This window comes from Chelon labrosus (assembly GCF_963514085.1).
Source record: "Chelon labrosus genome assembly, chromosome: 13".
NCBI lineage: Eukaryota > Metazoa > Chordata > Actinopteri > Mugiliformes > Mugilidae > Chelon > Chelon labrosus.
This window is the reverse complement of record NC_140346.1, coordinates 19,726,261-19,749,920: the sequence shown is the minus strand read 5'-3', so window position 1 is coordinate 19,749,920 and position 23,660 is coordinate 19,726,261. Positions and strand designations below refer to the sequence as shown.

The following is a 23,660-nucleotide window of genomic DNA, read 5'->3' as shown; positions in this document are numbered from 1 at the left end:
TACCACCCACCTAGACCAGACCAGGCACCCCCACCCCATAGCAATGACACTCCTTGATGGCAGCAGCCATGCCCAGCAGGATGACACAGACACACACACAAAAACGGTTAAGGAACAACTCAAAAAACATGAAGAACAGCACATGGTGTTGACCTGGCCTCCAAATTCACTAGTTCCCAAACTGATCAAGTATCTGTGGGATGCACTGGAACAAGCCTGATCCAATATATAGGACCCAAAGACCCCCACTAACATCATCCTGTTACCAGACACCACAGGACACCCTCCGAAGGCCCATGTCTTGGAGGCACAAGGGAGACATACACGATATTAGGAAGGTGGTCATAATGTTATCCCTGATCAGTGTGTATTTGAATTCAGGTCTATCCAACAGCTGTTCCGACATTTGTTGGTGTTGATTAAAACATGAGGGGATCGATAAGGATTCACAGCATAAAAATAACGAACGTCTGTACAAAATGTAGTTGCTGCCTTTGGAGATTTTATGACCTCACAAACACACCAACAGGAAGATTTTTTCACAGAGCCATGCCATGAATACAAATGCACCAAATGCATAAAACACTTGGTTTTATATACAGGATGGCACAGTGGTGCTGTGGTTAGCACTGTCGCCTCACAGCGAGTCGGTTCCCTGGCTTCAAACCAGCCGTCCAGCTGGGGCCTTCATGTTTGAATGTTCTCCCCGTGCCTGCCTGGGTGTTTCTCTAATCCGGTCCAAATGGTTGTGAATGGCTGTATTTTTATTATACAAATAGATGCCGTTGTGCGTGTCTCAGATGATTTTTCTCTCATTAAATTTTCCGTTCGTCTTCAGGTTTCACGAGCTTCATGCGCAGCCCAGCGTGTGACATTTTCAACGCTTTGCACCACGAGGTGAATCAAGACATGGAGCAACCTCTGTGCAACTACTTCATCGCCTCCTCTCATAACACATACCTGACCGGAGACCAGCTCCTCTCCCACTCCAAGACTGACATGTACGCCTGGGTGCTGCAGTCCGGCTGCCGCTGCGTGGAAGGTAAACGCACATCTGCATGTAGAATATGTGACCTTTCCCTCGGAAGGCTCCTTAGCATAGGAGGAAAGGCGCAGGTGTGAATAATATCCCGAATGATGGCATCAAATTCAGTTTCAGAGTCCTGCGGTGCGCCATCTCATTTTTCATACTGTCTCCTGAATAGAACAGCGCAATTATTCATGCTATTAGTAACACCAGTGGTAATCTTGCTGTGACTAATCAATATGTCTGTTGTGAAAACGGCCTATTCTGATTGGACGTTTGACTCCTTAGACCCACAGATGAAGAAACGCAGGAAATTTGCTACAATCTCAGACATGCACCTGTGATCAGAACATGCAAAATAGTGAAGATAACAATATAGGAATCAAATACCATGTTGTTTCCTATATTGTTCATGTAATGAACAGAAAGAAGAGACACAAACAGGAGTCTCACAGGAGAAAAACATAAATATTTCTTATATTAACCAATATTTTCTTCTCATTTCCTTGCAGTGGACTGTTGGGACGGTCCCGACGGAGAGCCGATGGTCCAGCACGGCTACACTCTGACCTCCAAGATACCGTTCAAGTCTGTTATAGAAACCATCAATAAATATGCCTTCATAAATAACCAGTGAGTCAAGCTCCCTATGGCGCTGCATGTGTGTGAGAGTGTGTGATTTCATGTGTTTTATGGAAACTAGACGCCACTTCCATAGGTGTATACCTTAGGGAGAAAAACAGTCTTGAATACCAAATAGAAATGCCTTTTTTTTCACATATTTTTCCTGCACTAATGACTAATCTAACTCTGACTGAAACATAGTTATGGTTATTTCCTTGCTTCAAGACAAACAGCATGGCGAAATCTACAGCTTAGTCGTTTTTCTTTATGGCCCACTGTGAGAGGAGATGTAACGGCACATACCCGCTCATATAAGGCTTTTCCACCCTAATTAAAAAAGCTGCAGAACTAATGTATTTGTCCTCGAGAATCTAATCTCAGACTCGAGTGTCTCACACAATGAAATATTGATGGATTTTTCACGGGAGGTTTAAGAACAAAGTTGCAAAAATTATGCAACCAGGTTTTGTGCTTTTCAGAGAACACTGTGATTCCTGGCAGTAATTAGCACCTATTACCGAGCCATCTGCTCAGCGGCGTTTCCCCTCACTCCCCGAGGAGCCTCTGTTTGTCTCTGCTGGGCCCAACAAAGTGAGGAGCGATGGAGGCTTCCTGCTGCCGCGTTGGCTCGCTTTGACGTCGATTGCCGCTTCTTATATGGAAGCGGCTGTGTTGTAAAAACCATGTATTTCACTCAAACACGCGCAGTGTTGGAGTAGATTCCATTTATGTAATCAAACGGGAAGGAGAACTGTATTTGGCATCTTTTTTAATAGTCAGATTAAGACCGTATGTCTACTTTAACTAAGTTTTTAGTTGTCAACTTTACTTCTTGCTGTTCGTTCTTTCATTCTCACACGTTGTTTTTAGTAATCAGAGTTTGAGTCAGTTTGAAACTTGTGCAAATACATTAATTGACTTTGCTGCAGAGCAGGATGAGAACATTTATAACACTGTATCCAAAAAGCGTTTAAGAAAGGCAACTGGGCTTGTAGAGTTTCTTGAAGACGTTTCGACACTCAAGTAGCTTCTTTACTGCTAAGGGAGTGGTGGGAAGTTGAGCTTTAAATAGGAAACGACCAGAAACTTGCACGACTAGTGTCCATCAACGGCTAGATACTTGCTTGTCCACAAATTGTCACTATACCTATACAAATCAGGAATGATGCGTTAATTAGTGAGCTTTACTGGCACAGGACCATATTTTGTTTTCCTTTAGACAAAGCCAGATGACCTTTTTCTCTCGCTGCTCTCTTTATGTTAAACGTAGATAACTGGACACTGTCACCGTAGCTTCATGTTTATCTCACAGGCGAGCGAGAGGAGACAATGTTATGTCCCAGATGCAGTAGCTGGCCATCTGGCACACCGGCACAAATCCCAGAGGGCCGCCGCATTCGGTGGGCTGATGGGACGTCAGGAAGTTTTTTGCAGATTCTCTCCATGTCTGCCTGTCGTTTCGGGGTGCACATCAGTGTGTGTTCTGGGACTGGGTTAGAATAAAATCTTTTCACAAGCTTCACGCTCATCATTCTTGCAGAAATCGAATCTCTCAGATTCAAGAACCGTCTTATGTGGACATGTAAGTTGAAAAAAAATGCAAGATTTGACGATAGTTTAACTGTAACATTCGTTTGTCGAGCAAGAAAATCAAGACATTTTCTTTGTAATCCTCCTCCATGTGTAAATTTTCTCTATTTAAATCATCAATTCCTTCGACCAAAGCAAGCAGCCTAATGACCGGCCTTACAGGATTTGGGCTAAAGATTTAAAATAATAAGATAAGAGTTTCCCAAGTGTAGCTTTTCTCAAGTTCTTCAAATTCCACTTTGAAATTAAAATTTAAAAAACCCCTCTGTTCAGTGTCGCCGCCTGAAAGAAAACATTCACACTTGCTAATTAGAGAGCGTCTGCGTATTCTCATTAACTCACAACTTATTAATGAATTATCTATAATGAGGCTGACAGTGAGAACAGATTAATAACAGAAGACCCTGACTGTGTGTTCCTTCTTTTTTTTTCTCTCGCTCTCTCCGCGTTGTTCTTCTCACCTCTTACATTCAGCTAATATTTTATCATCAGTGCCACCTGTTAATATGATTAATGGCCTCTGGGCTATATTGAAATGGGACGATGATCTGGTCCTTGACGTCACACACACATTATATAGCTCATTGAGCCACCTCACTGTTTCACCTGAGAGGAGCTGCTGGATGTTTGTAGAAATAAAATGACCCTGGACGTGTCTCTTTTTGTCTTTGGCTGAGGACTCGTGTGTGTGTGTGGCCTTGTTTCTATAATTTTATACATTGTGCTGCCCTTTTTGTAGAGCTGCACAACTTTTTTGAAATCGTAAGACTTGATTTTAGAGTTACGGTTAGGGTGAGGCGCTTAGATGAGATAGTAAAGGTTAGAGTAAGGGGCTAAGACAAGCATTGTGTCAATGGAAGGCCCTCACAAAGATAGGAACATGAGTTTGTGTGTGTGTGTGTTTTGGGGGATCAGAGGTGGAAACGAGAGCGAGGCTGCGTCCCCTGAGGGAGAGCTGTCAGTCTGACAAACCTGACATTTGGGCTGCGCTGCTGTGTGGCCACAAGTCATTTCACCTTTTCTAAATGAAAACACAGAAAAGCGCACACACACACACCTCACCTGCTCACTCGCACCGCGCCACAGAGGTGAAGAGGTGTCTGCAGCTGTATGTTTACCATTTACCTCCTCGCTGTTCCGTTGGTTGGAGGCGAGAAATGGAAGTTTGAGATGTGATTCAGCAAACCAGTCTCACTTGAGGCCATCAGTTGCTTCTGAGAGTTGACAAAGCTGTTTGTAATTCATAAACCCATTCCCTGTTCTTTTCTTTTAGGTATCCAGTGATTCTCTCCATAGAGAACCACTGCACCATCCAGCAGCAGAAGAAGATCGCGCAGTACCTGCGGGAAATCTTCGGAGACAAACTGGACATCGGAGACGTGCTGTGCGGAGATGCCAAAACATTACCCAGTCCTCACAGCCTGCAGGGCAAGATACTCATCAAAGTAAGAATAATTCAGCGGATTAATGGATCAAAGACTGAGTGGCTGTTCATGTTTTTCATTGAATTCATAAGTCGCCAATTTTAAATTGATCTGGTCACTTGTTGTAGTCGTGACACTCGTTATCTGCCCATTTTTTTTTTACTTCATGTGCACTGACACTGACGATGGGGAGAAGGAAAGGCTCCACAAGGCATCTAATTATCTCCAAAAAACAGGAGAACAGAGGAAAAGGAGGACAAATCTAGGTCATTGTATTAATCATAGATGGGGAAGGAGAGAAGGACGAGATCCTGGCATATGATAAAGAAGAGGCAGAGTGTTGATTTTTAATTTTTTTCTAACAGTAAGCAAACAAACAGAGGCTACACATCCTACATGACAACTCAGCTGGAGCTGAAAACTTATTAATTTTAAAAAAGTGCTACAGTAATCAGTGGTGAATATATAAATATTTCAAGACATTTTTAAGAGTTTATATCAAACCACGCAGTGAATCCTTAATATCTCAAATGCCTCGTTAAAACCACCAAATTTACCCTTTGATTTTCACAGTTTGAATTTGAAATTTCATCAACTTTAACTTAAGCTACCAGAGTTGTGACCCCTTTTCAGTCCTCAAATTACCCTTATCAGACATTCAGACTGATAAATTGGTGCAGACCATAGACTGTATATAAATATGGATGACGTCTCCCCGCTTCCTTGCGTTGGCCAGACTGACGCTATTTTCCCGGGGATACGGGCAGCGCCATCTTGCGAGTTTGGAGCGAGAGTATGCACGGTACGGTCCGAGAGTGGAGCCACGTGGAGCCGTGATATCAATGACCCGACCACACTTCTGCCAGACTCACTCGCGTTTTCGTTTAATCAATACTGTGCTCTGCTCTACTTCCACCAGTTACAAGGAAATGTTATTTTATTTAATTTTTTTTACAACTCTCATGGTCCCATGGGACGTTTTACGGAGCAATTGGCATGGCAACTGGTAGTCGCCATTATGTCACATCCTGTTTCTATAGCATCAAATAACTAACTTAAACTAAACGTATCCAAAAAATGACATTTGAACATGCATCATTACTATATTTAATACCTAAAATGACAGAAACCATCCTTGAACAACAAAAATTATTCAATATGTGTTTTAGTTTAGGAGTGGAGCTTATGACCTATACTGCAGCCAGTCACCAGGGGGAGCTCTACTTGCTTTCACTTCACTTTAGAGGAGCGGTTCCGCCGTCCATCTTTACACTGCTGGATGGTGGTTTGTTGCCCTCTTTTGGCTAATGTTAGAGCTTTTTACTCTGATGTGCAATGGAGAATGACTCCCGAGGGATACAACAGCATCAATTGTCTGTTTAAATTATGCAGAGTAAGGAGGTTATGGTGGATGGTTGGATTTTTGTGTGTTTCTATGTGCAACTTCTTGTAATTCAATCACATTTTTAAAGCTGAAACCTAGTTGATTATGCAGTTCTTTAATTTTATTATAAGCACAAGCTTGCAAAAAAAAAAAAAAATAGGATTAACGAAACGAAAGGTCAAAGGCTCCCCTAAAAAAGATCCAAGTGAGCAAACCAAGACCACAATCACAAGGGTTGGAAAGACACAAACACAAAGTAAAACTAAGTGAAAGACACACAAGCAACAGATTACAAAATAAAACTAATTTGTCTATGAGGTGGCATATCATCTTGTGTGTTTTATTAACCTGATAATTTCAAAAGCCAAAAGCAATGCTAAAAGTTTTTTATCCATCCACGTTACACAGTATGTTAATTCCAGTTTTAATCTAAAAGCATCACCATCACTCCATACCATCTACTGTACTCAAGAGGCAGGGCAGTTGCCCAGCAATATGACGTGTGAAACATGGTTGATATGATCACCCTCGAAAAGAGACGCGAACAATATCACTTCTCACTTTGACAGACCCAAGATCTTTATCCAGCGGCACAGCAGGACTCACACACACAAAGAAACAGAGACAGTCAGTGCATCCGGATGAGCAAAAGCTTTCAGCATTTATTGGATTTTTTATTTTTTTATATATATAAGAAGCAGATAAAATCGACTCTATCTCTAATGTGAAGAAAGTCTGCGTTGTTCCCTGGGAAAAGGACCCCCGGCTTTGTCCCTCCTTAGGCAGTGTCTCAAAAGTGAAAGAGCATTATTGATTTTCTATAAAGGCTCTTCCCTCCCCCTCTCTGCCCTCGTTTTGTCGGCCTTTCACCCTGTCTCCATACCCCATTGGAGCGAGAGAGACCAGGGAGTTACAAGACAATAAAGAGCAGGGGCATAAAGGTTTTTGACAGTCACATAGAGAAGGAAGGGGGGGGGGGGGGGTAGACTACTTTGATTCGAAGTGAGGGTGGAGATAACAGCCTGTGTGTTGCAGGAATCCTCGAGTCTGCCATTGATTCTGGAAGAAGAAGCTTAGAAAATCTCGACTCCCACTCACTCCTTCAGAATGGCTCAGTAATGGGCTTCCACTGTGTTGGAAGAGCTGCTCAGGGAGCTTCTCTGAGAATCTGCAGCTGGTTCTACATTGTGCATGTGTTTGCGTGTGCAAAAGTGTTTTGTGCCCTCTCGTGCGCTGATATGTGGCAGTAACGTCTTCAACTCTGCCTGTAAATCCCTGTATAGGAGCCACATATTTATCTGTGCAGTTTATGTGCACTGAGTTCTGAATTCTGTTTTACTCCTGGACTGTCTTGTAGGTGCAACCTGTGTGGGCGTTGCGTGTGTATAAATAGGACGAGCGAAGGGATGCACGACATATGCATGGGTCAAAAATACACCGGTCGTTCTCCTCCCATCTCTTTGTCTGTCTTTTTTCTCCATCCAGGGGAAGCGCCTGCCCGCCTATCTGTCTGCGGACGTCGAGGAAGGGGAGGTGTCGGACGATGACAGCGCCGATGAAATTGAGGACGACTTCAAGCTCAAGAGCAGTAATGTAAGAGAGGGGCATTATGTAGCTGTAAATGTGCCGTGCACACAAAAATACGCACGAATCCTCGAGTTACCCTCCAAACAGACGTGTGTTTTCAGTTAGTTCTCAGAAGGAAGACTTTTATAATGTCAAATATGGCCACGGAAAGACAATTAAGTCTGTTGACGATGCAGTCAGTCCTTCAGGAAATCGTTCTCTATTTCACTCAATGGCAGTCATAGACAGAGCCATCGGCCTCACACCTGTTGTTTTATTCCTAAGGTGGATTGTTCCAGAAAATCCTGCACGTATATGATTTGAATGAATATATTTATTCTGCGACAAATCGGAGCGACATTTTGACTGATAAAACGCGTATCATAAATAACATGCACAACTAATCTGCTTTAAATAAATTCTTTCATTAGAAATGACATCCACTCCCCCACCCTCATTGGAAAAAAATACGTGAATACCGGCTTTAGGTTTCCACATTATCACACTTAACTGCACAGTGAAGGTCAGATTTCTTCAGACTTCAATTTCCCTAATTGTGTATTTTACCTTTAAAACATGACGATATGAAACTTGATTAATTTAACTTAGCCTTTTTGTCTGATTGCTACCTGTCTGAGCAGCATCTCCTTCTCATTGTGCTTCTCTGTCAGCTCCTAACTACCAATTAATCAATTTATTCCAAAAACAAGATGTATGGAAAAGAAAGAGGAAAAGAAAAACACTTAGCGTGGACTGAATCAAACCCCCTCCTCCACAAACAGGCCCCGTAAAAGGAAGTTAGATAATGGAATCTTAATGGCATTGTTGTGCTTGACGTAATGACTTCAGTAATTGTGCAGTAATGTTTGCGCCAGTAAAGTTTTAAAGACCATTATTGCTGTGATGTCTTGTAATAACCAATGCTTAATGATGCAAGTATAAATTGTCAGTCAGTGCGAGCACAGGGAAGAGTTTGAACTTTTTTTTAAATTTGAATAAAGACGGAGAGAAGCAGTATGTAAAGCACGTTAGGGAATGGTATTGCTTCTGGCAGATCACCCCTGATGTATTAAAAAGTGTCACTTTTGTGCTTATTCTTAATCTTCTTCATTTATTTTTGGTAGCGCCACAGTCCTCCTCACCGCATTTAAAATAGGAAAGCGCTTTCCAGATGGTTTGGTCGTGTAACCGAATATGCCATCATTCTCTTCCACATTTAGCTGGAGGCATGAGGCTGCAGATGCCACTTTGGATGATCACTGCCATTAAAAAAAAGAAAAGAAAAGGGAGTTGGTGGTAGATTTCCACTGATGAGAAGTTTTGTATTGTGTTCATTAAAAGTGGTACGCAGTCACAGCAGTCACCGCTAACGCCGTGCCAATAGCGTGATATCATTTTGGTACAGTGGTGATGCATGGGAAAAGGCAAATTGCATAATGATGTGCGCTCTGAACATTTATGGGGAGAGTTTGATCCAATCTTTATGAATGAAAAATATGAATATTTAAAGCTGTAACTCAGTGAGACAATTTTCCACAAGCGGGAGGTGATAATGCATTATCAGTGCAGCTATAGACATATAGATATATATCACAACCTGCGCTAATTGTACTATAAGAAAGACAAGATTAGACCTGCTCTTGTAGACATGACTGTAAATGACTTTAAACATGTCAATGACGATGCAAAATGGAAAATGTCTACTATATTGTGACTACAGAAAATGATTGAAGTTGATCTTCTGGGTGTCTGTTTACAAGCAACAGTCAAAATCAGTGTCCGAATCTAAATCTGAATCAGAATGCCTTCATTGTCCTTGCACGCCAAACATTCATTCATTCAGTCATTTTCTGCAACCGCTTGTCCTTTGGAGGGCCGCGGGGGTGCTGGAGCATATCCCAGCTGTCACTGGGTGAGAGGCGGGGTACGCCCTGGACAGGTCGCCAGTCTATCGCAGGGCTAACACAGAGAGACAGACAACCATTCACATTCACACCTACGGCCAATTTAGAATCACTAATTGACCTGACGAGCATGTCTTTGGACGGAGCACCCAGAGAGAACCCACTGAGACACAGGGAGAACATACCAGCTCCACACAGAAAGGACCCAGTCGCCCAATGGATTTGAACCCAGTACCTTCTTGCTGTGAGGCATCAGTGCTAACCACCACATCACTGTACCGCCTGCACACCAAACCACAAGACTTTAAAGTCGTCTCCTGTGTGGTTAAGTTTCAGAGCAACGAAGACAGCATAAAAAAATGCTATAAAATAAACAGCGTATAAAAAAACACAATAAGGTGCAGATGAGAGAAAACAGTATATATTAGAAAAACACTCAACAACAACTCGGCAGTAATAAATAGGTCAAAGCAGCAGGAATAAATATGTAAGTGAGGTAGATATTTTTTTTTATGTATGACACATATTGCGCAGTAACAGTGTCAAGAATTTATCTGATATTGCACATTGAAGTTTCACATTGAAACTGCACAGACCAGAGTTAGTGTAAAGAGGCTGTTGCCCGGGTGGGAGCAGTCCTGTGTGATGTCTGTGGCTTTGCGCAGACATCTGGTTCTATACGTGTCTGAGAGTGTGGGAAGCTGCGTTCTGACAATGTTCTGCGCCGACTCGGTGACTCTCTCCAGAGCCTTCTTGTCAGCCACGGTGCAGCTTTTGAACCACACCAGGATGTTGTGGGTGATTTCCACAGACCTCCTGTAGAAGCACAGTAGCAGATCCTGGGACAGGTTGACCTTTCTCAGTGACCTCAAGAAGTGCAGTCTTTGCTGTGCCTTCTTCACAAGGTGGTGTCAGTGTGCCGTGTGAGGTCCTGAGAAATGTCTGTTCTCACTGACCCTCTCCACGGTGTCTCCTCTGATGTGAACAGCAGCAGGTGCCCCCCTGTTCCTCCTAAAGGCAAATACCACCTCAGCTTTAACTTTCCTTGGCTGTCGTTGGAGAGTACCATATGTCATACATCTACAGTTCTGCTGCAGCTGCTTGCACTTCTTGCCAACAGGTGGCACTGGTTGCACTGAAACTGCAGGTAGTTGGCAGACGTTGTCCGGACAAACCTGATTTCAGGTGCTTTGCGTCAGCAATAATGTGCTCTTTCTTCTTCCACCTCCAGGGAAACGGCCATCACCAGGTGGAGTCTCACATCAGAAAGAAACTGGACTCTCTCCTGAAGGAGTCTCGGATCGGAGACAAGGAAGACACCGACAGCTTCAGCATCAGAGCCCTGCTCCGAGCCACTCACCAGGGCCTCCAGAAGAACCTGCGGAAGGTACAGCCCAACAGAAATGAAAGGGGATGCGTATGGAGCAGAGTTATACTCCTCAACTCAACAGAGGAAGGAAAGAAATAAAACTAGGTCATGGAGACGGAAGAAAATAAAGTAGACCAGTTACTGCGCCAGTCACAGGTCAAACACACCCACTGAACAGATGAAAAATTGACAGACAAACAGCATCTCCCCACGCAACTGTGTTGGGGCTTAATCTCAGATATGCTGTTTTTTCCCTCCTGCACGAGTGGTGTTTCCGTTAAAGCATGTCAAAACAGACTGAAAGGGATGAGACACTAAATGTCTGCAGCGTTACTTAATATTTAATTTCCCTGCTTGCCTCTTGTGCTATTTTTAGATGCTTCAGTTTCCTGACAGCCATTTTAATGCGCTGGGTGCATCAGGCTTTCCTGTTCTCTATACTCTATTCCAGCTTTGTTGGTGATCCCCTTCACCTCATTCCGTCTCAAAAGCTTTTCCTCTCCGCCTATTCCGTACTGTAAATTTGTTTTTTCAGATTCTGCCTCTTTCCTTATTCCTCACCCACTTCTGCTGCTCCTCAGCCGTGCCTCGCGCTTTATTGGCTGATGTCTGTTGCAGCCCCTCCAGCTCCCGAGCTTTGGGGTTTAAGTGACTCACTGGGTGTTAATGTGGCTGTTATTAGATTCCCACCAAACGATAAGCGCACACAGAAAGTAAACCAATACAAACAAACACGATTGTTGGAAGTGTCTGAATGTGTTCTCCTTTTTTTCTAGAGCTCTAAAGGGGTTCTGAAGAAATCCCAAAGCAGATCCTTCATCACGACACTCAAACAGAAGGTAAGGAGGTTGAAATGGCAAATTCAGGTTGGTTCAAATTCAAGTGGATCTAGCGATCTTTAATAACATTCAGAAATGTTTTATTTGAATGAGAGCCTTCACGAGAAACTTGCATCCAGCATCCAACAGAAGCAGCAAGTGAGACTGAGCTCATTCACGAGAGCCGCTGTTTAAAAGCTCCACCGCACTGTAAAACTGCAAATTGTTGTATTTATCTATTCTTATCTGTCATCTTTATTTTTAAGATAAAATAATCCTTTAATTTATTCCACAGTGGCCACATATGTAGATGTAAGGCGTTAATAATTTATCTCTTGTGGGAGACGTTTTCCCTGCTTCCAATCTTTATGCTAAGCTAAGCTAAGCTAACGAGGTCCTGGTTGGTGCTCCCTCATATTCTCCGTTTAGATGAATACCAAGATCACTATTAATCTTTTCTTCCAATTTACAGCAGGGAAGGTGAAGACGTACAATAACCAACTTAAATACAGTATTTTTAATACTTGGTGTGCCTTGTAAGCCTTGTAAATGGCTGAATCAATGCTTATTTTTAATCGGTTTTAACAAAAAAACAACGGAAACTTCTAGATATTTGTCCAGTTGAAAAGTTCAAAGCTCATTTCCAACATTTTCCCCTCAGTGTGGATCAGTAAGCAGTCAATAAAACATTAAAATACACATTACTGTTTAGAACCAATAAAGGAAACAACATAATAGAGCAGTTGCGTTCCATTTCAGTGGCTTTACCTTTTAAATTGACCACTCTTTGCTCTGCTTACACATTACATAGACTCTTTGGCTGGTAATCATCACGTATAGGAAGCGAAACACAAGCTCTTCTAATGTAACAGAAACCTCACATAGAGAAAATGCAGAGCGCGTTTCGTTGTGCTGTTTCCAGCCTCTGGTAGGCGGCAGGATCATAATCAAGTGTCACAGTTTCTCGTGGCGGATCGGTGAAGGGAATCCATGTTATGCTGTTGTGAATTACTCATGCAGATCTGAAGCATGTGCTGTCTTGATGTACCCGCTCTTGTCCTTCAAAAAGAGCTGCTAATGGTGTACGCCCCAAGAGGAATGCTCAGAGCTGTTGTTTCCTAGTGTTCTTTTGAGATATCTCTGATGTTTGGACATCAGAGTTGCGTTTGTTGTTGTTTTTAAAGACATTCTCTCGACATTCCCTCATTTCTCAGTCGGGTTACTTCCATGTCAGAGCTTCTTCCATCCATTTGCTTCACGCTACCTTCCTCTACTCCCTCCTCGGTTTACCCACTCACATCTCCTCTTCATTCTTTTATGCCTCCCTCTTTGCATATTATGCACCCTCCCACGTGTGTGTGTGTATGTATGTATATATATACATGAGTGTATGCATGGGTGCATGTAATCTGTTGGCAAGCAGCCTAAACCCTGTAATTACTGCAACCCTCATCCTCTTCTCAACTCCACTTTTGCTCTAATAGAGATGTTGCTGCTCTCTCCCTGTCTCCCTACAAAAACACAAAAAAAACCCTCACACTTCATGAAATACACTCTTGCTGTAATTACATATACTATGACTAAAACACCCACTGCCATGCACACAGCAGCCTCTACGAAATGCATGCAATTTCCTAAGGACGCACTACCGACAACTCCGAGCCAGTGAAGAACTCTTGTGCTGCGCGGAGTGTGTAGGCGGTGTCACGTGTGATGTACATTTTAACACATTTAGCCGGATTTCAGCTGAAGGCGGGGATACATTTCCGCTTTTCAGCGAGTAAAACCGTCACTGCAGTGAAACTTGGTTTATATTTTCCTGTTTGTGTGTGTGTCTGTGTGTGTTTCGGTTTCTCAGAGGCACTCCAAATCCAGGCTGTCATGCCAAAGCGTGGACAAGGAGGAGGACACTCAGGAGAGGTCTGGGAGGGAAGCCGGAGGCCAGTTCAACAGGTGACCTTTGAACCGCTTCACCGCAACACTGACAGTCCCCTGACAAACTGAGAGGTTTGATAGTTGCTGACTGCTGGGAGCATTAAACGATCCAGGGCGCCAGTAGCGCCACGCAGCCACTAGAGGCTCTACAGCAGTACCTCTGTATGTTTGTGTGTGGTGGGGGGGTGGGGGGGTGGATGATGACAGAAAATGAAAGGAGAGAGAATCTGGAATGGTTTTAATTCCTTTTCCTTTCATTAAAATCTGTATCACCATTCTCCACATCTTAAATTTCTATTTTCTGCTCTGCATGCCTTGCTGCACGATTAAGCCCACCTTCTCATACTGGATTTTTTTTAACTCGTTTTAAAACACTTGTAGCACAGGAAATAATTCCACTGATTTTCTACAGGAGCGCAAAAGACCAGGAACCCGGTATGAATGAAAATGGGTCCGTGACAAAAGGCGCCACATGTGGTGTCATCATGCAGCTCCAGTAGCTCATTGTTGGCTTTAATAATAATGGAAGGACAACCCTGTGGAAAGATTGGTCATTTTATCCAACCGTGACTGCCTCCTTTGAGATATTTTCTTTTATGAACTGTAGCTTTAAGGCTACATAAAAGCCAGTGGTTTAAAAGAATTGGATCATTTATTTAGTATTAATACCGCATTATTAAAAACACTCTGCAACAAGGAAAACATCTCTTCATGCGGTCCTTTTACCCTGTGTTTAGCAACTGTACATCCTTCCCGTTCACAGACTTAGTTAATGCTTTATTTGCCTGTAGGTAGTTGAATCTGTAATAGTGTACTGTGTTTTATAAACTGATCATATATTTGTCCTTTTAATCTGAGATGTAAGTAAAGTATCTAAAGGGCAATATTAATTTTTGAAATGCGGCGCATTAACCCCCCACTGAATAATTCCACTGCTTCAGTCCTCCATCTTTTTTTTTCTAATGTGTCTTTATGGTGACATGAAAATTGTTTCACTGGATTAACATAAAAATTCGCACGTTAATTAATATCATTGCCCCAAGTGTGTTTTTGAATTTAGAATCGCTTATGAAAGTGGCCCTGAGCAAAATGCAGAACGTCTGACTAAATGAGATTTTGTGTTGGTTATGTCTCAAACGGAGCCCTGTTTTCATCTGCGTCCGTTTTGAACGTAGCCCAGTTCTCGTTCACGCACGCTCTTTGTCCACCTCTGTCTCATTTTTCCCTCTTTTCCCGCGTGAGTGAACATCAGTGGCTATCTCCGTGCACCGCCTTTGTCTTTGTTCTTCCACTCTCTCTCATTTCCTGGTTTGAATATTCACATATGCGTGGCCTCTGTCACAATACAGATTCCTGCAAGCATGCGTCTGAGCGGCAATGTGACTGACTGTCTTTGTGTGAGACTGTGTGTGCATGGCTGTGTAGTGGCATGTGTGCATGGCTGTGTGTGGGTCTTGCTGCGCTGCATGTGCTCTGGTCCCCATTAAGCTTTTTGCCTTTGATGCTCTTTCCTGTGGCTTGCAAGCTGCCACTGATGGACAATCCTCTCTATCCTGCTACGTTTTTTCCACTGTAAATGCTTTAATGGGTAGATGAGTGCGCGCAGCTCTCACTTTACCTGTCTCGTACATTTTACATCATCTCCCGTTTATTCAATTTGCTCGTCTGGCGACTGTTTTAGGGGTGGAAGGAAGAGGAAGACGATGAAACTGAGCAGAGATCTGTCAAACCTGGTGGTTTTCACCAACTCGGTTGCCTCACAGGAGTGTCTGAACGAAGGTGAAACACCAACGCTGTGCCGCCTACACACACAAACATAAAAGGCACGTTGTAATCTTTACCTTGAAGGCAATCTCTCGTGCCTAACCCGCGTTTTCTCATCAGGTACTCCAGGTGACGTTCTGTCCTTCAGCGAGACCAGAGCACAATCTCTGGTCCATCACAGAACCGAGCAGTTCCTAGCTTTCAACCAGAGGCAGCTGTCACGGATTTATCCCTCAGCCTATCGCATCGACTCCTCTAATTTCAACCCGCAGTTCTACTGGAACGTGGGTTGTCAGTTGGGTAAGAGAGTGGTCAGTTTGCTCCAAATCGTTCACCCGTGCGGTGGCTACCTTTTTAATAAAAATGAGCGACATCTCATATTCTGCCACTAATTGAGACGGCACGCCGCATGCATGCAGCATACGAAGTGATTCATCCGTGGCCTTCACATGTCACACTTCGTTTACACATTTAATTAGTGTGCTAGTTAGTGTCAACATCCGTACATGGTATGTGTGTGTTCGCATGTCGAGGCTGAGATAAATATTAAAGTGAATTTCAAATAAATGCGTGAATGAATGAGACTTGAAAAGCATCAAGAAATCCAAATCCAACTAATCTCTGCCTGTCCCAGTCAATTTATTTATTTTGAATACAGAATTATTTCAGCATATTATTATTTTTTTCTGAATTGAACCTAACAATAATTGAGTCAGTTAATGCCATATCTGGGAAGAGGCTAGGTGGCTAGAGGCTAATTTACTGAGCAATTTCTTATTTTTTATTTTTTTTATCCAGTGGCCCTCAACTACCAGACAGAGGGGAGGATGATGCAGCTCAACAGAGCCAAGTTCATGGTGAATGGAGGCAGCGGTTACGTCCTCAAGCCTCCTCCGATGTGCAAAGGTATGGCATCAAACAAACAAACACGTTCATACAAATACAAACTGATGTGCAAATTATTGGTAATTTATTATGATTGGATAAATGAAATAATAAGTCACGGCCTCAGGAATTTTACATTGTTAGTTCACTGTTCATCTCAGAAATACTTGCAGAGGATAAGAAGCTTAAATGCAAACTTAAATAAAGATGTTTTTTCTGTAATTCTGCAATACTATTTTATTCTGTTTGGGCCCTCCACTATATTTTATGTGATTTTTTTATATATATTTTGCTCCCAATTATTTTATAGCATTGCTACAGTGTTGTTTCCTACAATATTGGCTATCTAATTAGGGAGGTAGCTGCACAGCATAGCTGTTTAAAGTTTAAAGTTTCTTTAAAAACAGGCTTGTTCCACATGTAGTTTAAAGTTCTGCTCTTTCTAACTGTAATTGAGAATGCACAAAATGTGTACTGTGGGACGGTAGAAAGGGCGTGGATTTTAGGATTGACTGATGACATTAATTAAAGTCGCGGCTCCGCTGTCTCTTACTCCCTCCAGGCTCGTTCAACCCGTTCAGCGATGACCCACTTCCAGCTTACCCCAAGAAGCAGCTCATTCTCAAGATCATTAGTGGGCAGCAGTTGCCCAAACCACCAGACTCCATGCTGGGAGACCGTGGAGAGGTAACAACACCGCACCGTAGCAAATGCACATTCTCCATCTGTCACTCTAACACACACACACACACGCTGGCATTTAGACACGTTTGCGCTGCTATACTCGATTATTCTGAGATGTTAAACTTTCTCACGGCGTAAACAAAGGCTGCGTCGTGAAATAACTTGTAACTTCATTTGCTGGCCTTTCTCCTCCATCAGATTATCGATCCATTCGTCGAGGTGGAGATCATCGGTTTGCCGGTCGACTGCTGCAAGGAACAGACGCGAGTTGTTGATGACAATGGTCAGATACACACAGATCAACTTGAACTTTGAAGTCACTAAAAAATATTTTGTATATTACTCTTTACATTCTGTAGATTGTATTGTATGCACAGCACATGCAAACATAAACAAATGTTTTCTCACCTCTGTGACCGTCTAATGATTGTTGGTAGCATCCCTTAAAAAAAAAAAAAAAAAAAAACAGAGCATAGATGAAGCTGTTTTTCACTCGGGGCTGTGGAGCACTGCTGAGATCAAAAGTCAGGTTAATTAATTAGAGGCACATAGGAAGCAGAACGGAGCAATCTTGTGGCGTCACCCCTGACATGGCTCCACAGATGAGTGTACCCTGCGGGGGGAAGGGGAAAAGCCTTCTTTGAGAAAGGTTAAAGGCTCAGGGAGCTCAACGAGATTACTGAACAGATCATTGATCTCTGAAGTAAATTTCGCATTGCTCCATCTTTCCTGTTTTTGTAGGAAGTCCTGCAGGGCGCACAGCAGCTATGTCTTTTGATAGTAATTATAACCAGCGTATATATGTGTGTGTATTGTCCTCAGGTTTTAACCCAGTGTGGGAGGAGACTCTGTCATTCACACTTCACATGGCGGAGGTGGCACTTGTGCGTTTCCTCGTCTGGGACCACGACCCGATTGGACGGGACTTTATTGGCCAGCGGACTGTCGCCTTCAGCAGCCTGATGCCTGGTCTGTTTGCAGAATGTTTGTGTTTTTATTTTTGTTTGTTTTTGTCTGTGGAAAAATTGGACTTTTCCTGTATAATGAATGACATGAACTTCTGTGGGGACATAGTTTGTCACTACCAGTTAAAATCAAGACAGTGCTGCTATTTAACACAAATAGACACACACTCATAGTGAAATACATAATTTCCCTTATGGCTCTGGCAGTGCTGTGGCTGAGGGGAACATTATCATAAGTTTAGTGAACCATGATTTGATTGATTTGTAAAGTGAAAGACCTGTGGCTTATCTACATCTATCCAAGTTGTCCCTGAACGCCTGGTGCCCTCTCCCGAGGCAGCTAATACACAATTACTGGTCTGATGACAGATGTTGCCTTTTTTTTCTTTCTTTTGACCCTCCTCCCTATCTCACATCTCCTATTCATCTCTAACACCAGGTTACAGACATGTTTACTTGGAGGGGCTGACGGAAGCTTCCATCTTTGTGCATGTGTCAGTGCATGACGTCTATGGGAAGGTAAGTGTTCAATAGTCCAGGTGTGGTGCCCCCTGGTTAGTCTCTTTCATCAGCTAGGATTATATTTTGGAGTTAAACAGAAAAAAAAATGTGTTTCTCTCAACACATCAGTCCATTGAAATTTTGCTCCTTGATGCCTTTGTCTTTCTAGTGGAGCCCTCTAGTCCTGAACCCCAGCTTTACCATAATGCACTTTCTAGGATCTAACAAGGTATACGGATGCCTTAAGCTCTGTGTGGTGCTGCATGAAAAAAAGGCAATGCATGATGCATATGTGCAGTTTGTCTCCAGACACACTTGTTTGTGTGTGACATTAACCACTTAGTCAGACAGTTTGCTTACCAGATGGGTTTTGGTTTGAATTCCATTTTTCGGTTTTCATCTGTTGTTGTCTCATTGCCTACAAATATGTAATAATGTGCAGTGTAAGCATGCATGCACAACCAACTGCTTCATACATGTTGTTTGCTGCAGCGATTAAGGGCTAAGGGTGCCATCTATAGGCGATATACTGTATATAAATGCATGCAGTTGTTAGATTTGCTGCAAACCAAGAGCAATACATGGCATGTACTTTCATTGTTTTCATAAAAATTAACACTTCAAGGTGTAAAGTGTGAAAAGTGTTTGTCAGAAGTGGACCCAGGTTAATGTTGCTATTTCTGAGAAGGACATTTTCCTTTCTCTTTACTGATACCTTTTCCCCTTTCTCACTTCCTTTCCGTTTGGTTCCTTCTGTCCTCAGGGTCACCAGTTGCGAGGTATCCGGGGTTTTTTCAACCGCTCTTCCAAGTCCTCTGTGGACACAAACTCCAGCGGTCTTCGGAAGCGCTCCATCAGCGACCACCTCCTGCGGCGGACAGCCAGCGCCCCGGCAAAGGGCCGGAAGAAGACCAAGATGGCTCTGTCGGAGTCGGTGGCTTCGATATCAGACCAAAACAACTGCACAGGTGCAGGAGCAGGAGGAGCGGGTGTGTCAGGGAAGGCTGAGCACGTGGAGAAACGTCTCCAGCCCAGAGCCCCGCTTGTCCATAGACCTATCTCTATGCCTTTAGACAGGCTCCTGCAGGGGCAGCTGTCCATCTGCTCACCCGACAAAGAACAGCATGACATGGGGGCAGACACTATCATTGGTGGGTATTTGTCTTTTATCCCAGTGAAAGAAATAAAAAAATAATGCAAATTACACACAAAATATCTCCATTCTAGTTGAAATACAATTAGAAATTTGTTTGTAATTATTTTGTGATAAAATGCCATTTGGTCTTGAATTGTTTTCTGATTTCTCTCTTCCCTTTCTTTACCTCATGTAACAACTATCTAAAACTCATGTACAGTAAACCATGTGAACTGACAGACTGCTGCAGGCTGCTCTCCATGAAACCTTAACATGCCTTTTCTGTCCCATCTTCATTTGTTGTGTTTCTTTGTAGTAGAGAACTGACTAGGATATTCCCGCAGGTAATCTAAAATACCTATTGTCTGAAGGTTGCATCGTTCAAAAACATACCAGTATTGCGTCCACCCAGTGTATTTTGTTCAAAAGTGGTCTGAGAAATATATTACTGTGTCATTTGATCCCATTTAACCAAACCAATCCCATTTGACCATCTCTTTCCTAATCTGATATTTGCAAACATGGATTATTCCTTTTTTTTGTTTTTTATCCACGGCCCATGTTCCAGCTTCCCCTTCACAGTTGTACTTGGTGATCCATTTGTCTGTGTATTGCCTTGTATTGACTGGATTGTTACTTGTTGTCATTTAATTGTTGGTCGGCTTGGTGTTCTGCATCTAATACAGTATATGTCTTTATTAATATTTCTGTTCAATTGTCTGTGTCCACAGGAGCTTGCCCCTTCAACAGGCCAAGATCTTCCTCTGCTGACTTTCTCATCGGATCATCATTTTCCATTGAATCAGGCATCACTTCCCCCTCAAGGACATACAGAAATAATGAATTTCAGCAATCAGAGGAGGTTTCTTATTTGGTTATTGGAAGAGGAGAAGTAAGAAAAGAAGAGGACTATGCCAATTACCAGTCAGATGTCAACAAATCAAATATCATCTCCACAGGAATGGAGAAAAACATCTTTTTCTCGCCCCCAGTGAAAAGCCAGATGGCATCAGATAAACCAGAAACATCATCAAACAGCACAACATTCACAGTTGCACCTTCGGTCTCCTCATCCTCTTCCTCTGCTCCTTCCTCTGCGCCCCCTCTTTCTCCCATTAGTATAGACTGTGATCTGAGGAGTCCCACCTGTTTGCATGACAGCACCATCTCCAGACTCATTGATGCCGTGTCTTTAGGCAACGACCAAGACACGTGTGGCTCTATTTCTGCTCTGATCGGTCAGTTTGAAAGCACTGCTGACCAAAACAATTTCACAACATTGTCACGTGATATCACCCCATCCCGTCACCAAAAAGACGCCACTCCTGCCACCCCTAATCCTCTGGAAGAGTTAAGGTCTCCTCTCAAGACCAAAGCAGCATCTCCTTATAAGAACCATCTGATAAGTCTCCAAAAGGTAGCTCAAAAAACAAATCATGTAAATCATAATATCTGTTCACCCTGCAAGATTTCCCAGGCTGATACACCCGCCCCAACCCTCACTACGAGCCCAGAAACCGCCGACCTAGAGGAGGTCTACACTATTCTTGATGAGGAAGTGCTGTTACCTGTATCGGTGTACAACCTGAAGAAACAGACAGTCCATGTTCAGGCAGACACTAAAGAGAGCACACCCTCAACCAGCTTGGGGTCCTCTCCAGCAAAGGTGGTTCAGGGTTTAGGGAAAGGGCACAATGTGAGCTGGGAAGATGTGAATAGAAACAGTGAAGAAATTGAGGAGAGGATATATGAGGAAGTAAGTGATCTCCCGGCACCAGTACCTGTAACAGAGCCGGGTACTTCTAAAAGGTACATGAGCTCCTCTGTAAACAACAACTTGTTTCTCTACGATTCAGCTGAAGTGGAGCTAAATGTCGACGAGGATCCATTGGAGATGATGCTGGCATCGCCAAGACATGGCAGCCAATGGGACGGACTCATGAGTCCAATCAAACGCCATGCTATTTACCAAAACCAGTCCACTCCGAGCTACTCCCAACAAAAACAGCCATATCAGTCATACCGTGATCCTCAACAACAGTACCCGTCACACTCACCTCATGTAGCATTTTCACAGTGTCACTCCCCAATAAATCAGTCGTCTTATCAGTTGTCCAGTCACCATCAACACCAGGACCACCCCCAGCCTCCAGTCTGCAATAGACTTGTCAACTCTAGATCCTCCAACCCTAGCCCCCTGCGTCAGAACAGCTACCCCATACCTCACAGCAATTCTGAGGTCTATAACAACAGCAGAGGATTCAGCAGTTCCTACACACAACAGAGGAGCTATAGTGGCAGCCAGATCCTAAACCGGTCTCATCAAGAGAGGCTAGGGCATAAACAGATGGAGAGGGAACAAGTGGGTTGCTTCCAAAATGGTTTCTCCTCTTCCGAAAGCCTCCCCGGTCAATCTGCTGCATCTGTAAACGCCTGTAGAGACAGAGGCCTATATTCCCCCGTTTCAGACTGTGAGGCGGTGTACAGCCACCTGGACTATGACAACATTATGCCCTCATCACCGTCTTCCACTTCTCAAATCACCCAGCCACACAGCCTAAGGCAAACACAATCATACACCTGTCGACAGACATGGAACCAAAAGGTTTCCCTCAACAATTCTAGCCACCAGTCACAGACTGAAGCCAGTGTTTCACCCCACACAAATATAGCACCTTTATCAACCTATTCCCAATCTCCTGCCACAGACTCCACAGCCCCCAGCCCGTGCAAGTCCAAGTCCCTAGGTGATTTGACCTCTGAAGATATATCATGCAACTTTCAGAGCAAGTACCACATTATTAGTCGCAGTTTCATCACTCCCCATATGAGGAAGCAGAAGAAGATGGCCAACGTGGGGGGAGCGGCTTTCCAGTCACAGTCTTGTGATCCACTCACAGAGCAGCTACGTAAGCTGGTCAGTCTTGAGGGGGATGACAGTGACAAATGTGGACCCCAGACTCTTCCATTGCATCAAGAAGCAAACTCCCCACTGTCACTGCCGCAGACTGCAAGTACAGCTCCCGTTGTTTCCAGGGACCTGGACGATTCCCCTCCGCCCCTCACCCGCCGCCTATCCTCTCGGAGCCAAAGCCGAGTGCGCCACATCAACAGCCGCGCACGCGAAAGACAGCAAGAAGCTTTAAAACCTCGGCCAGGGGTGATGGTCAATAGTTCTGCCAGCATTGGTGGTGTGGTACTGAGGAATAAACCGGCCTCACAGAATCCCCCAACTAACAGACACTCTACTGGTTCTTACATAGCAGGCTATCTCGGTCAGCTGGAGGACAGGGGGCTTCCAGAAGGAGCTTGCACATCATTACGTTACGGAAATGGGGACCATTATGGAGATCGGTACTATACCGACGACTCTCTCCCACCTGCAAACAACTCCCATTCGCCGTCCGAGCCCGAGGTCTACTTTCTGCTCAGACTGTAGCTCTCAGGAGAATCAAGGAAATAAACACTTGCCATTGTTTGTTCCTGCATTTGTTTACCGGGAGGTTTTCCTTATAACAGTTACATAAATGTTATTCCAGGCTACTTCTAGTAAAGGATATAGTCTGTACAATATAACATCACATATAATCCATGGATGGATCTGACAGCATGAATTTTCTGTATGAAATGTCCACTATTCAAAAAGTGAATGGTCTAGTCAGCTGTGTGTTGTCTACAGTATATTCTGCTTAATGTGTAAATGTACTTGGGAACATTGATTCCTTCCAGATGGTTTCCTAGACTGATTGTGCAGGTACTTGTTGCCCTTTGTCCCTGTGATGTACTGTCCAAACTGCGTACACTGACTGTGAAGCAAAAATATATAAAAAAATAAAATAAAAATAGAACAGGCTTTTAAACAGAGAGGGAATGTCTGTAATATTTGTATCATTTGAATGTGTAGTATAACGAAAGAGCTACTTTTAATAGATGGGATTCATCTTTTCAAATATCAAATGTAAGTCTTCCTTCTCTTTTCAGTGGTATTTCTTTACTTGTGTTGTGTGTAAATATTGACATGGTTTGAGTCACCTGAGTTTTAGTTGCAAATCAGTTCTAACTGTATGTTTGTGCATGTTACATGT

The 23,660-nt window shown here is 43.3% G+C and overlaps 1 protein-coding gene across 1 annotated transcript in view; it reads left to right on the top strand.

The window, feature by feature from the left end:
• plch1 (phospholipase C, eta 1) overlaps positions 1 to 23,396 on the top strand; it is a 62,039-nt gene extending 38,643 nt beyond the window's left edge. Inside the window, exons 8-24 of the mRNA XM_084558400.1 lie at positions 839 to 1,042; positions 1,540 to 1,660; positions 4,515 to 4,686; positions 7,535 to 7,642; positions 10,751 to 10,906; positions 11,665 to 11,727; positions 13,565 to 13,659; positions 15,323 to 15,420; positions 15,526 to 15,705; positions 16,204 to 16,311; positions 16,853 to 16,977; positions 17,173 to 17,257; positions 17,797 to 17,943; positions 18,379 to 18,458; positions 18,610 to 18,669; positions 19,204 to 19,591; positions 20,307 to 23,396. Coding sequence (XP_084414526.1) covers positions 839 to 1,042; positions 1,540 to 1,660; positions 4,515 to 4,686; positions 7,535 to 7,642; positions 10,751 to 10,906; positions 11,665 to 11,727; positions 13,565 to 13,659; positions 15,323 to 15,420; positions 15,526 to 15,705; positions 16,204 to 16,311; positions 16,853 to 16,977; positions 17,173 to 17,257; positions 17,797 to 17,943; positions 18,379 to 18,458; positions 18,610 to 18,669; positions 19,204 to 19,591; positions 20,307 to 23,014 — 4,898 coding nt within the window. The 3' untranslated portion in view covers positions 23,015 to 23,396. The remainder of the gene's footprint in view (positions 1 to 838; positions 1,043 to 1,539; positions 1,661 to 4,514; positions 4,687 to 7,534; positions 7,643 to 10,750; positions 10,907 to 11,664; positions 11,728 to 13,564; positions 13,660 to 15,322; positions 15,421 to 15,525; positions 15,706 to 16,203; positions 16,312 to 16,852; positions 16,978 to 17,172; positions 17,258 to 17,796; positions 17,944 to 18,378; positions 18,459 to 18,609; positions 18,670 to 19,203; positions 19,592 to 20,306) is intronic.
• The last annotated feature ends 264 nt before the right edge of the window (positions 23,397 to 23,660 follow it).